The sequence below is a fragment of the Rhinolophus ferrumequinum genome, chromosome 20 (assembly GCF_004115265.2).
Source record: "Rhinolophus ferrumequinum isolate MPI-CBG mRhiFer1 chromosome 20, mRhiFer1_v1.p, whole genome shotgun sequence".
In the NCBI taxonomy this organism is placed as follows: domain Eukaryota; kingdom Metazoa; phylum Chordata; class Mammalia; order Chiroptera; family Rhinolophidae; genus Rhinolophus; species Rhinolophus ferrumequinum.
Genome location: NC_046303.1, coordinates 22,360,144 through 22,375,843, shown reverse-complemented (window position 1 = coordinate 22,375,843; position 15,700 = coordinate 22,360,144). Strand labels below are relative to the sequence as shown.

Below are 15,700 nucleotides of genomic sequence, written 5' to 3'. Positions count from 1 at the left end.
AGTGGGAACACTGAGAGAAATCTGGTAAGATGCTGGTATAAAAAAATCATTTTGATTAGACACAATATAATAAGAATTTAATCCAAAAACTGAACGTTTTCTAAGCAAATCTCCAGATTACTGTTGTGATTCAAGCGCTGCAGGCGCTGTACCTCCCACAAAAGTTAACGGCTTCTCCCCCCCCCCACTTCCCCTCTAGCAATACGCCCCACTGCTGGCTGTGTTCAGCTCCCAAGGCCAGTCAGAGCTGATCCTCCTGCAGAAGGTTCAGGAATACTGTTACGACAACATCCATTTCATGAAAGCCTTTCAGAAGATCGTGGTTCTCTTTTATAAAGGTAACCATCCACCTTGTTCCACCACCATGTTCCTATGTTTTTGTTGCCACACTTTGAGGGGTGAAGCAGAGGGTGACCTGGGGATCACACTAATCTTTGCAAGTTTTAGTGAGGCTGCCTGATTATGTATAGAGAGTAAGTGCAAATGCCGTTTATGCCTGGACTCAGGAACCAGCCTGATGAGGCCCCTAGGTACTTCTCCTTGGCGGAACTTCCCAGAAAACTGGTGAGGAACTGGTTGTTGGGGGCGGGAAAGGGGGTGGGGGGAGGGGTTAGTGAAAAAGAATGTACTTACGCCAAGTAATTAGGTCTAGCTTTGAGTTGTAAGGATTAGCTCTAATAGCAATGATTAGCAGAATGGTACAGAAAGTTATGTTCATTCAGACCTTTTCAAGTGCCATAAAGCTGATTTGAAAATTACTAAAATAATTGGCTTTTTCACTTTGTACTTTAGTTATTTGTCCCAGCCACTCTATTTCCTTGGAAATGGCTATTTTTAGATTTTCACATTTACTGTCTTTTCATTGTATTTATAAGGATTAGGTTGCCATGCCAACTGGCACTGCCTTTAATAAATGAATGCTATTAGGGTTTTCACTGATCTCGATCTCTATACCTACAGCATATAAAAAATAATCATGGACTATTCTTTGGTCTGGGTTTATGTAATTTTATGAGGGAGGAAAAAGGAGCTCTTGAGAAATGATACATGTTGAACATTATGAAATGCTTATTAGAAGTTACTACAATCTTAAATGGCCTAATATCAGAAAAACTGAAGTATAAATGAATACCAGCCAAATCTTTCTTTTCCTTTTGATGTGTCCTTAAATTTGCCTATTTTGAGTGATAATTTGGGTGCTGAGATATAAAAATCTTATATTTTTGGTTAATAGCTATTTTTAAAATGTGTAATAGCATTTCACAAAGTGTTTTCATCAGCTGTCCAGATTTTTCAAGTACATGCATCTTGCCCACAGGAGTTTGGGTGATGTTTCACTGTCCCAGCACTAAGGTATTCGACACACTCTTTATATCAATAGGAGGCTGCGATGGCTGCCAAGTCCCATCTGAAGTTCTGTAAAATCCGAATTCTCTGGCCAGATCCAAATTAGGTCCTCTTGGGTAAGGTCATGAGATAGGAATGTCCTAAAACGAGGGCTTAAATGATGCCCAAGATGACCCATGAGGACCAAATCTGAAGATCATATTGCCAACCCACCTATGGTACCCAGCAGACAACAAAGAGAAGCAGGGTCCCTTCACCCAGTGGCCATTCTGTCTACGCTGGTGATAGAGAGACCTGTGGGATAGGTTTCACATTTGCTTTGGGGGAGGGCGGGGTCCATGATTTCCACTACGGAAAAGCAAACTGTCTCTACACTAGTAGCCTAAGTACAGTTTCCTTTCTCGTCATTTAATAGCTAACCCAACCAGTGTCTCCTACCAAATCTTTTTTTAAACTGAGACTTAGTTGTTTGAGCCTTATCTGAAGAATCATCTCATTTCATTATTCTATTTAATTCACAAAAAAATAAACAAACTACTTTTTTTTAGCAGTAATGGCATTTAGATTGCATATTGTTAGTACACGCAGACCCAGGGAAAAACCTGGAGGCTGAAAATCTATCTCCGTAAGAGGCTGGCAGAGAAAAACAGAAGAAAGAGGCAGGCCTCTCTAATCTGTCAACTAACAGTTTATGAAGGGAAACTGACATACCCTGTTGCCCTGAAAATAAGACCTAGCCAGGCAATCAGCTGTAATGCATTTTTTAGAGCAAAAATTTATATAAGACCCAGTATTATATGACATTAGACCCGGTATTTTACATTATATTATATTATATTATATTATATTATATTATATTATATTATATTATAAAGACCCAGTCTTATAGTAAAACTGGGTCTTTTATTAATTTTTGCTCCAAAAGACACATTAGAGCTGACTGCCTGGCTAGGTCTTATTTTTGGGGAAACACAGTAGGAGACATATCTGTCAAAGTGGATATTCTCCGTGCTACTTGGCAGGCACCTAAGGATGATACATGGTAAGAATATAGTCACAGGTACTAGTGCATGGATTCTACCACGTACAGGAAATTACCTGCTTGACTAGGTCAGAACAAGGGCCTGTTCCAGGAACCAGCACGTCGCAGGAGGTAGGAGGGAGAGAGCAAAGTGCTGAATTTTTTGTCAGAATGAATATTGGTTACAATCCGACAGTCTCTAAGGAGGGTTTGTGGTAAGCAACTCCATTCTGGCCCGAGTCCATCTCAGAGGATAGACAGTGGTCACTCATGGAACAGTCTCTCCTCCACACATACGAACCATCCAAGTCCTTCTTCAGATTTCTCATTTTAACCATTGATGCCAACATCCTTCCCCATTATACTTACAGAAACTACTGACAGCTAGCAAAACTGGCGGCTTTGAGTTACTTCCTACATGTCAGTCCCAAATGCTAAGGAACAGTGATGCGAAATTATAAAATAATCAAGAAGTTAAAAGAAGAAGCATTAGCTCTTCCTTAGGCCATTGATTAACTCGATGATGAGCTTTTAGGCCATCTAAAGTTAGTAAGGTCTGTGGCGAGTATGAGCAAGCCCAAGGGCAACATCACTTTTATTCTGGCTTAGTTGTGGAAATGATATCAGGAAAGTTCTTTTTTTAATGAAAACTTAAACTATATCACTGAGATGTTTAAACTAAATGTCATTGTTTTAAGGAAATTGCATGATTGTCCACAAAATTATACAGATAGCCTATTTTTCTGAATGAAATAATTATGTTTTCTCCTAAGAACATGAAACCCCAGAGTAATGGTTTTTTTCCATACCACTATTAAGAGGTTTATTGTGTTTACCTTCTTAGCATTTCTGAATAGTCGTTTTTACTCTGACCGTATTTCATCTAACAGACACTTGTGCCCCAGGCGGCATCTATTTTATTTATTTTGTATAAGAATGTGGATGCTTCTGTTATGTATTGTGTGTGTCTAGAAAGCTCGATGAACAATGTGCATGACAACACTCCTTTCCCAACTCTAATGTGATGCGAACCACCTGGAGAGCTGGTTAAAGCACAGATCTCCAAGGACTCTGACTCAGTAGGTCCAGGATTGGACCCAAGAGTTTGCCGGTGATACTGTGACTGTTGGTCTAGGACCACTGTCTAAAGGGTATTTGATGTCAGGAGTGATAAATTCCATAAACTATAGTACCATGTATAAGATTCTACTTATCATTAATTTCACATATACATATACATTTTACAAATATCAAATTGTATCCTGTTTGCTTCTTTTATCTAGTGATGTGAGTTCCTTTTATTTATTGTAAGGAACATTTTTGCTTTAATACAGGTTTTAAGAAAATGGAGATCCTTTCTCTATTTCCATTTTAATCTCTCTCTCTCATTACACACACACACACACACACACACACACACACACACACTTTCCCCATATTTCCAGAACATGAGGACAACAGAAAGTTGGGGATATGATTACCCATGTCCCCTTTGACAAGCCTAGTTACTTAAATAAAGCCATTATTGAAAGATTTTAAAATATTTAAATAACAGCGGCATAAAGGTGAACAAACTATAACACTTTTCAGCAATGAAAGAAAAAGTGGTGATTGCTCATTTAGTAAAGATTCATTTTCTGTATTAAAATCTTGTTTTTTTGTATTTTGAAGTCAGTAAGGAAAAATAATAAATTCATTAATAATTCTCAAATATCACGTTATTCACTATTAAAAATAATTTCTCTTCCTTCCTTCCTGAAGCTAAGTAGCATATTCTCAGCATGTAGGTCTGAAAAACATAAAATTACCTTCTCAAGCACTTTTAGTATCCCTATCATGGGTTTTATTGTTTGCAGAAATTTCTTAGATTAAATCCTGTCCCTCATGCAATTTTTTCTAAAGTAAGTTTCTTATTCTCATTCTAATAAAAGGTTTCTGGGCTTCTCACCATATAGTCCCAGCATTCTTGAGATGAATTATTTTTGAGTTTGTCCCTTTGTGACATCTATAATAAAAAAAGTACTGAATTTCCTATGTTCCAAGTGACACAGTTTTCAATTAAATATCTAAATAACTAATGTTATCTAAAGCTTTACAATTCTCAAACCACTGTTACAATGTTGTCTCTTTGATCCTCACGAAAATCTAAATTTTAAATTATAACTCTACCAATTGAGAAATACTTAGTTTTCCTCAAGTGAATGAATTTGTCCACTGTACATTGGTTGCATGCATGCTAGATGACAGTTCTTCTGTTAAATGCTGGAAATTAAATGAACAAAACAGTCCCTGACTGCCTGAATTTCAGAGTGGGGAAGAAAACCAAGAATTACAGTCACGTGTCAATGGCTAAAACAAGGTTCATACAGAGAGTGATGTGCAGTGGGTGGGAGGACAGTGAAAGGGCCTCTAACTCATAATTGATATATTTTAATCTGAGGGAACTCTGTGTGCAATTGGAACATGTCTTTCTTAGTACTTTTACTGATACATATTCTTAGTTGGCATTTCTGAGAGATCCTAACAAACACCTTGTAGTCTCCAAATTTTAAATAACTCTTTTCATTTTTCCTTAGAGGAAAAAAAAATTCTCCCTCTTCTTCATTCCTCAGAAGGGGCTCCTTCCTTTTAAAATTAGACTTTTCTCTAAACAAAAGTTGAATTCTCAAACTTTTTGATGTTCATGTTTTGCCTCATACGTTGCCCTGTGTGGTTGCTTCTGTCCCTTCTTTATTATTTATTCCAAAATACTAGAAATGGGGTCTTGCAAGTATTTATTACTAAATTAGGTTCTTCTAAGAACTCAACGTTGCACAGTCTGTTTGATTTTCAGTGGACCATGCATGTGGTAAGGTTTACTTACCATTTAGTGTCCTTTTCATAAGAACTGTCATTGACGAGCGTTTTAGTAGTTGTCAAGGCCTCTTTCAGCCTCTAGGGGGCAGTAAAACATAGGAATGAGCTCTGAACTTTGCGAAGGAAACACTCAAAACACTGTCACTAAACTGCAGTCTATGTCAGCTTTCCAGCATGTATGTTGTATTATGTGCAATTCATTAAGGTGAGGAGAAAAAATAGAATGCCCCTTAACATGTTTGCCACAGTTTTAATTCCATTTTTTGTTTGTTTTATGACAATAATAGCTCTGTGGAACATACATATAATTTATAAACAAAAAGAAATACATATGTTGGGTGTACATACTGAGAAGTGTCTAATAGGGGAGCAATTGGGAAATTACTGATCTAAATCACAAGCATTTTAAAGATCTTGTAAAGACAACTTTTATAAAAGAGACTCTTAAATCCCATGTTTAAGCTGATTAGTGTTCTCGGAAAAAATCTCTGTAGAGCAGTCTTGCACAATAACAAGTCATTTCCTCCTTAGGGTGTAAACTGCCTGCTCCTCACCTCTGTAAAAACTAGGCTTGGAGGGCAAGTGGGTGGGAAAGTTCTTTCGAGAAAGTTCTTTCCTCATTGTGAGTGGAGAATTCGTGGAGCTGGGAACAGAAGAAGCTAAAAGCCTAGAAGCTAACGGTAATTCTGTAGGGCTCCTGATTAAATTTATGCCCAGTCCTCATAAATAAATAAATCCAGACTTCCTCCTTTCTTTCCAAAATGTAGTATATTTAATGATAAAAATAAGCAAATGAAAACCGTATATTTTCTAAAACCAATTCTGTGCATTTTTAGCCAATTCCATCACTTCCATTGAATCCAGAGCAAATTATTATTTTAAAAAAATACAAAAAAAACCCAAGGTTTTATTATGAAAAGGTCAGTGGTGTTTTAAATGAAAACTATCAAATCATTTCTCTCATTTTCATAAGTTAAAATTATATTTTAACTGCAAATACATCAGTAGAGTGGTTTACCAGCATTTGTAATGCATTGGGCAGGCATTGGGGACAATAATAAATCCTTTTCATTGGTTTTGTGCCTCATTTCCCACTCCAAAATCCCAAAAGACAACCCATTAGAACATTGGCAGTGTATATATGCTATTATTTTCATAATCCCCTTCCTATTCTTAACATTAAATAGTCTAATGGTAACTCAATGGTACCAAGGCATATTTATGGAATTTAGAGTTTTAGGTAATCAATAGTTAATAGATAATACTTTTTGTTAGAAACCCATAGGAAATCTATCTAGTATGTCTCTGTTTTTCTCTTAATGGAGTACAAGGAAAACATTTGTCTTGTGATTTGGAATATGATGCTGCAGAAAAACAAGTTAGTGATTTAGCGATAAAGTGTAGAACTTTGGGTTATGTGTGTATTGGTTCCATGATATACCCAGGAAGCTCATCTTTACATCTTTTTGTTACTATCATTGCATCCTATCTACATTTTTTTCATTTGCCCTTCTTTTCTCCTAAAATAGTAAATCCCCTTAAAAGTCCAGTCACTTGAGGTTGCAGTTTAATCAAAATGTGTTTGAAGTTGGCAGAACACAGAGTGTTCTGAAATGCTGGAATTGCTGATTCATTTGCAAAATTGCAAAATAACCCAGTTTTCTACCAGAAAATTAGGACTATGAGAGGTTTCCAAGTCCCAGTGTGACTTGTATATACATTTGCATTATATTGTGCCTGATGAGATGTGTATCATTATCATCGCTATCTACTGTGCTAACTGCTAAAATATGCCACAGCTCTATATGGAAATGAGCTTGGGTTTTATCTTCTGATAAGTCTCAGGTATGGATTTCTTTTATAACAGAGCTTTTAATGTTAAAAGCGATTGCTTTCTATTAAACTGTAAGACATAAAGGTGCTTTAAAACATCACATTTATGTAGTGACTTTGAAATCTTTGATTTGAAATTGCAGCTGACGTGCTGAGTGAAGAAGCAATATTGAAATGGTACAAAGAAGCACACGTGGCCAAAGGCAAAAGTGTTTTTCTTGACCAGATGAAGAAATTTGTTGAGTGGTTACATAATGCAGAAGAAGGTACGATTCCATTTAACAACTGTAGTGGGCACTTAGTAAATACTTTCTCATTATAATTCAAGATATCTATGTCTTTTTTCTTGCTTTCCTAAAACTGAAGGTCTTGAACTATCTTCCATATCAAACATTTTGCCTACAGCTTAGCCTTCCTTTCTGAAATCAAGGCAATGAAAATTTCTACATGGCAAAAAAACAAAACAAAACCCTCTTAAATTATCCACCCTACTGGAGGACAAAGAGGAAAAAATAATTAGCAGATTTGAAAAGAAAAAAAAACAATACATTTGCCTTAATCACACATCGGATTATGTAGATTTTTATAAGCCTTTACCAGTGACTGATATTTAAAATGGCAACACAAAGTAGAAGAACAATAATAGATGAGAGTGAATGCAACTAAGAATGAAGTTTATTTTAAGGTGATTCAAAGAATAAAAGTAGTTATATTTCCTATTTAATAATATTAATGAGGATGTTGCATTTTTAGTAAGGCAAAGTTCACTTAAAAGCAAAGGGAGCAAAAGTTTGCTATCTGTCCTCATATGTAACTATCTTACCTAAATGGATGCCTAGAATAGAAATGTCTTTTGGGGACATAGCAGGGGCGAGGAGTGGATTAGAAACTCTTTTCATGACCTTATTTAAAGGAAAAAATAACAGCAATAAAAATCCTGACTTTCTTCTCTCCTAGAATCTGAATCAGAAGGGGAGGAAAATTAGATGACTCGAGAAGCACAATACCTAAGTCACACAACACTTTGATTGGGAATGCTGAAGAAGAGAAACTTGGCTTCCGTTTTCACAAAGGAAAAAAAAAATAGGATAGGTTTCCCTTGTGCAGAAGGGAAAAGTGGTTTTTGTTTTTGTTTTGTTTTTAAATGGAGCCCTGAGGCATCAGCTATTATACTTGGGACTCTACCTCTCACTCACTATATGCTAACTTAAAGCCATTCAACAAGGAGTCAAGTAGGAATCTGAAATTAAATATTCAACAGACTCCTCTTTTTTAGCTGTATTTTTCAGGTACTGTGTGGTAAACGCCCCACTGGTGTCTGTAACAGGGCCACTTTGGTAGGTGTGTTTCTGCTCGTGTATGTGATCTGACAAACCAGTTTTTTTTAAAAAATAAATGGCTTTATAATAATCTGGGCCTATACTCTCAGGTTTTCTTTCTTTACTGTACATGACTACTTACACAGACGACATTTCCGTGTGCTGCTTTACTTTTTCCCCCCATACAAAGTTTTGAAAAGTTACATTTCTTGTCGTCTATGAAAACAACACTGTTCCTTTAAGCATCAGAAATAATAAATTTCAGTTATTGTCATAGTGAATAGAAATTGACCCAAAATTACATATGCATTAGCTCTAATACCATGAAGTGATATTATTAATAATAATTATTAGCTATGTAAATGTGTAGTTCCGTACTTCTCAGGTTTTTCTCCACTCTATTTCCTAGAGAAGAGCTGAAATATTTATATATGTAAATAGATCTTTCTTTATATTTATAACTAAGTGATTTTATTTTTTAAATTATCCTATTTGCAACAGTAGCAATGTGAAGTATCTTACTGTTTGGTAAGCTCATAGTTTTATTACAGAACTCTTAACTCTTGAAAAACTTAAGGATCGCGGATACGGCAGTGGTAGTCGCCAAGACAAACATGAGCTAAGTAAGAGTTGAAACAAAAAGAGGAAACATTGGAAACTGTTCACCGAGGTAAGATGTTTTCTAGTTTCCTATCTGTCTTCAGGAGAAAAAAGAATTTTTTCCCTCTGAATGATTTGACTGCATTCGAGCTAAATCTTTAATATGATGGAGTCCTTCCATTTTCCAAACGCTAAGCCTTTGATGACTGTCGTTTTTCCCATGTAGTGAGAGCACTGTCAAGTTCTCTGCCCCAACAATGGACAGAGGAATATCAATTTAAATAGACACCGTGTTTCCCCGAAAATAAGACCTAGCTGGACAATCAGCTCTAATGCGTCTTTTATATTATATACGACCTGGTCTTACGTTATAGTAAAATAAGACCGGGTCCTATATTAATTTTTTCTCCAAAATACACATTAGAGCTGATTGTCTGGCTAGGTTTTATTTTCTGGGAAACACAGTATTTTTTTTAAATTATAGGTGCGAATGTCAGTTTCATTACATAGAAAATAAGGACAGACAACTGTGACCAAGAATGATTGGAAGTCATAGAATAAAGAATTTTATGGGACCTTAAACTATTTAGCATACACCTGGATGTACTTATACAGAAGGTGCCAAAAAAAATGTATACACATTTTAAGAAAGGAAAAAACTATTAAAATTGTAATAATATATACTAATAACAAAAGCTGAATACAAGTCACGTTTGACTTCTGCAATTACAAAAAGTGCTCAAAGTGGTTACCATCAGTGTCCATACACTTCTGATTACAGTAAACTACTGCTTGAGCAACACTGACCAAAGTGTCCACTTGTATACATTTTCTTTGGCCCCGCCAGGACATTCTTTCCTACAATGGATCTACTGTGGAATGCTCCTCTTTCATACCAGTTTTCCTTTCCAGTTCACCCTTTCACAATTGCCCTTCTCCTGTCTTATAAAAGAAAGTATTAACTCATTCATCCCAATATGGTACACTGTCCCGGAGGTGAAAACCATATGGTACTAAACAAAAGGGTGCCTCTAGAATGCATTGCTCTCACAGACTAGTCCCTTTAGAGTAAAGCAGGAAACTGAAAGGAGAGGTATCTGATTTCTTCCAGGCCATCAATTCAAACCACGTCTCCATTATCTATCTACCCTGCCACCTATCTTAATAATCAGAATTATGAAGTTACGTGGTAGTCACATCAAAGAGTGCATATTAATGTATTTGTTTGAATTGAAAATTTATAATTTAAAAATAGATTTGACCAACTAATTGGGCAAGTGCTGACTGTCAATGAGGATATATGGTAGACATATTCCATAAATTAAATCTGCATTTGTAGTATTTTGACAAAATATTTTTAAAGATAAAATATTGAAAACTACATTCAATTTATGATACAAAAAAATTTGACATCAACTTGTACGTTTTATATTTTTATATTTAATTTTACATGCCAATATGTAAGAGAGTTTTCTTTTTTCCTCATTTTAGGGGATGAGGAAAAAGTGTGCAGGTCACTGCATTAGAAGATATTTGACTTTGCCCCACTATTTCTAAGGTGACCACCCAGACCTAGAAAAGCATATAGTGGTGCAAGGTTTTAGAATTAGTTACCAAGATGGAACTAAATTTCCCATCTTTACAGTCCTACACCTAAGCTTTTTATTCCATAATCTGCTGTCAAAAGTATTTATGATGAGAATCTTAAGTTTCTACAGCTTAAGGGAAAGGGTTTTTAAAACTAGCACTTCTGTTGAATAAACATCTGGAAAATCTATTTTCTAATCTATAAACTATAGCAATTATAGAATACTAAATATTGAGCATTTTCCAACACAGACCTTTTTTTCCCCAAACAGAACTTGAGATAGTGATCTCAAGAAAAGCAAGCTTTGGGGAGGGGGAGAGGGCTCAAACTGCAAGGACTTCATGAATCCTCAAACCAAAACGCGCTTTCTCTCAAAGACAAGTTTCTCTGTTTCCTTTTTAAAAATAAAACCTGTCCCAATTATAAAAGTAGTTACATTAGTTATCTGTTGCTGCGTAACAGACCATCCTCAAACTTAGCAGCTTTAAACAATTAACGTTAAGTCACAGTTTCTGTAAGTCAGGAATCCGAGAGCAGCTTAGCTAAGGGGGTTTATTTAGCTCAGAACCTCTTGTGAGGTTGCAGTCAAGCTGTGTGTTGGCTGCAACTGCAGTCACCTGAAGGCTGTAAGGTCTCCATGCTCACAGTGGTGATTGGTAGGCCTCAGTTTCTTCATGACTTTTAGCAATAATTTTACGATATCAATAACTATTCTTTGAAAACACGACTTTAAAATACATTTAATTGTCCTTGGTATGGGTGGGGCATAATTTTTACTACTCTTGCTCAATATAAGGTATTTTATGACTTTTTGCTTTTAAAAATAGCCACTTAAAATATTCTTACCTCAATCATTGTTCATCTGTGGTTATTGAGGGAAAAAATAGAAATGGAATTTGGGCCCAAGGAGTTGAATATTTTTAATGTGGTCTGATGTTCTGAATTTGCAGTTATGCATTTGAATGCAGCCGGTTCAAGGCAATATCGTTTCAATAAGAAATTTAAAAATAATCCGTTAACCTCTAAACACATGAAAGTTTAAACTTCTGGAATTCAGCAGATCTGATTTGTATAATTGTAGGGGCAAGGAAAGTTAGACTATTTCATTTTCAAGCCAAGAACACCAGCAGTCTGGAGACACGTCAGATCTTGTACGGCTGTAGAATCATCTGGTTTGAGCCAATGTGGCGTTTCTAGTTCTGCTGATTCAGTGTCTAACCTCACCTTCTCCGATAAAATGAAGATAGTTCTTCCCACTTTATCTGCTTTTGAGAAATGGTCGGCTTCAAGTTCCCTCTCGATAGAGGCCTCTCCCCTGCCATGGCCCTCCACTTGTGGAATAAATAGGTGGGAGTAAAACTGTTTCTTCCGTGCAAAACACCTTTTTAGAGCTAGTCTTGACATATTTAAAATATCTACACCTGGTTTTGTGTATGTGTGTTTTCACTATTTATTGATACGGAATAGAAAAATGCAGTCTGTGGCTTGAATAGAAATAACACCTGTATCAGCAGCACTCAAATGAAGATAGTGAACATTAGCAGAGTCACAGAAGTCCCCTTATGTCCCCTCACTACCTCCGCCACCTAAAGGTAAATCATTATCCTGAGTTCTGACAGCATAGATTCACTTTGCCTGTGTTTGAAACGAATACACACAGTAGTTTGTTTGTGCCTTCTTTTACTCAACTTTGCTTCACCTCCTTTTGTTCTTTGTGTTTGGTTCCTTTCTGGTATGTGATTAAGTAGACACAGTTGCTCTACCAACCATACTACCCGGCTCTTTCAAGAACACGTGAACCACGAGAACATTATTTTTTATTGGACCAAAATGTTGCGCTATTCTTTTTGGGCACAGAGAATAATTCCTAGGTACATATCTGTTTTTCAGAGAGAGTTTTGGAACACATGCGTTTCCTGAAAATACTCATTACAAAAAAGAAAATCATTCCCTGCCTTCTCTTTTATATGGGCAACACAGATATTTTTTAATTAAATCATAAATCACTGTGGCTTCAATTGTGTGTACTTTCTCCCACATTTTGCTTTAGTAGCTATGTAGGCAGAGTTGTAGAGAGATGCACTTGGAATTGCTTGGCTTGAGCTTGGAGACACCAATCTGCTGCTAATTAGTTGTTTACCTAATTAGCATGTCACTTAACTCTTAGCATTTACTTTGCTTAATTGTAAAATGAGGGTCTGGGCAAGATGAGTCCTTCAAACTGGGACTTCACAGTTCACAGCACCTAGAGTTACATGCGAGATGGTTTTCATCGGGTTCTCAGAGTTGTCTGACCTAGGAAAGGTAAGATGTAAAGGCTAGATTGCTGGTTCTGAAATCCCAGCATGCTTCAGGATCATGCAACGGACTTAACATTGATTGCTGGCTGAACCGCCCCACCGAGTTTCTGACTCAGTCGGTCTGGGGTGAGGTGTGAGGACAAGTTCCCGAATGAAGTGCTGGTGTTGGGGCTACACAGAACCGTATACTTACTAAGGTCCACTCCCCTGCTGACTTTCTGGCTTCAAAAGGAGGTATTGTTGTATTTTTCTCATGTCTGTATGTTTGATTGACATTCAGCACAACGCATACCTTGGCAAGAATTGGTGCTCAGTAAATGAATGAATAAATGAGCAAATGGGCATTAAGAATTCCTCTTAAAGCGTCGATCATAAATTTATCTAATATGTTCTTGTATCTTCTTTAAAGTTCAGCATCAGGACCACAGCCTGACTGCTACTTAGTAAGAATTTGGATGAATGCACTAAATAGAAATGCATCATAATTGATTGTGTCATTCTCCGAAACAGCCAATAAAACGAAGGCCCATAATTTATAAAATGATCCTGACACCATACTTTATTTGTTTCCAAAAGAAGCAAAAATACTTTCTCGTAAAATACTGTAACGGCAAATTGTGGGTATTGATCACACAATATTGACGAGTTGTGATCCCTTTACTCTTCCACCATCCATCCTAGAACAGGTCTAAGAAAGGTCAAATGTCACTGGCTGGGCTAGGTCACTAGTCCTCAAACTTGACTGTGATTGCAATTGCCTGGAAGGCTTGTTAATTACAAATCAACCGACAACAGCTCCAGAGTTACTGACTCAGCAGGTAGGATGTAAGGGATTGCATTTCTGACAAGTTCCTGCTGCTGCTGGAGAATCGCTGGGATAGACTAGATCCCTTAGTCCAACAGCTATGTTGAAGCAAAAGATATTGATGCATTCGTTAGGAATGGGGTACCTAAAAAAATAGAAAAGCTATTGAATTTCTATAATTTCTCCCCTAATTCTCTTAAACTCCTATCTCCTCTGGAATCCTAAAGTACTCAAGAGGTACAGGAGGGTTTGAAAGATCTCTGTTCTGACAGTCTTCTTAAAATAGAAAAAGTCCTTTGAGTAAATCCTGGAACCTTTCTCAATGTACTCTTTCTCCTTTAACAGGAAAACCCAATGTATTTCTCAATGTAGCTCCTATACCAGCCACATCAGCATCATGTGGGAGCTAGCTAGAAATGCATATTGTGAGGACCCATGCCAGAACTGCAAAATCAGAAACTCTGGGGGTTAGACCCAGCCATCTACTTTAACAAGCCTTCCTGGTGATTCTGATGATACTCAGGTTTAAGAACCCCTGGCCTCACAGGTGTCACACCATCTTGGAACACATCCCTAAAATGACAGATGGGTGAAAGGGCAAGTAGAACAAAGGCAGGACCAGGCTTTGGGGTTAGTGAGATGGTAGATCTCACTCTTTGTGAAGGCTGATGAGAGACGGCACAGTATCTGGGGCAAGATGACATGGCAGCCTTCCGTGGTTTTTACCTGATAGAAGGATAGATGACGTCACTACCCTGCAGCTCTATGACTCAGATCAAGCTATAGAAGTAGCTGAGGGATAATACGAACTCTTTCCAAGTGTGTGAAAACACCTTCTGAAAAGTAATAGTTCTAAAAGCTGGTGTTTCTCAATTTTTTATCTTCGTATTTAGCGGTGAAATGAAAATGTATTGAGTTTTTGTTTCTTCCTGTATGCTCATCAACGAGCACGACAGCAGGTTTTGTGGTAAAGAGCTGCAGCTTTTCTAAATACAATGGAATCTAGAATGTGAGTATTCTCAACATTTCTCAAGATGGACTTCTGGGTAATAGAGAGGAACATAGAGGCAACAGAGTAGTGAAAAATGAATTTTATGTGTACATGTGCATAGAAGTCTAGATAGGAGGCTTTCATTTAGGCCAACTACCTTGTAACAAAATATTTTTAAAAACCTGATGTAGCATTAATGCTGGGATAAAATAGCAAATGAAATATATAATCATTTATCTTTTTTGGCCAAACTGTAAAGCTTTTCCACGGATTTTTGAAAAGCTGTTTAATTTGGCCATATGTCCTGTGCTCCTTAATTCACATCAAAATATGTTTTACATCACAGCATGTGAATGCTAAATGGCTTCTAATGTATTATGAACAAATGACGCATAGATTATAAATACATTTTTGAATTTCCAGATATTTGAATATTTCTGACATATTGTTTTTATTGCTTTCTAGTTTAATTTCTTTGTGGTCAGAGAACATATAAAGTATGATTTCAAAGCCTTTAAATTGTTTTATAGCCTAGCACATAGTCTATTTTGGTGAATGCACCATGTGCACTTGAAAATAATGTGAATTCTGCAGTTTTGGTGTGGAGTGTTCTATAAATATCAATGAGGTCATGGTGGTTGACAGTGTTGTCAGAGATTATGTTTTTTATGATTTTAACCCCCTTAGGCAGTGTGTCAATCGCAAAGAAAGGGGTATTAAAATCTCCAACTCAGATTATACGCTGTCCATTTCTGTTTAATTTGACCAATTTTGCTTCATGTATCTGGAAGCTCTGTTATTAGATGCATATACATTTATGATTCTCTTTACCTCTAGTAATAAACCTTGTCTTGAAGTCTGCTTTGTCTGATAGCATAGCCACTCCACCCTTTAGGCATACTATTTGTGTGGCATATCATTTTTTATCTATGTACTTTCAACCTATGTCTTTATATTTAAAGCATAACTCTTGTACACAGCACATAACTGAGTCTTGCTTTAAAAAAAAAAAAATCCTGATAATCTCTGCCTTTTAAATG

General features: G+C 36.6%; 1 protein-coding gene across 1 annotated transcript in view; it reads left to right on the top strand.

The window, feature by feature from the left end:
- BZW2 (basic leucine zipper and W2 domains 2) overlaps positions 1 to 8,473 on the top strand; it is a 56,746-nt gene extending 48,273 nt beyond the window's left edge. Inside the window, exons 10-12 of the mRNA XM_033088909.1 lie at positions 200 to 338; positions 7,201 to 7,323; positions 8,015 to 8,473. Coding sequence (XP_032944800.1) covers positions 200 to 338; positions 7,201 to 7,323; positions 8,015 to 8,043 — 291 coding nt within the window. The 3' untranslated portion in view covers positions 8,044 to 8,473. The remainder of the gene's footprint in view (positions 1 to 199; positions 339 to 7,200; positions 7,324 to 8,014) is intronic.
- The last annotated feature ends 7,227 nt before the right edge of the window (positions 8,474 to 15,700 follow it).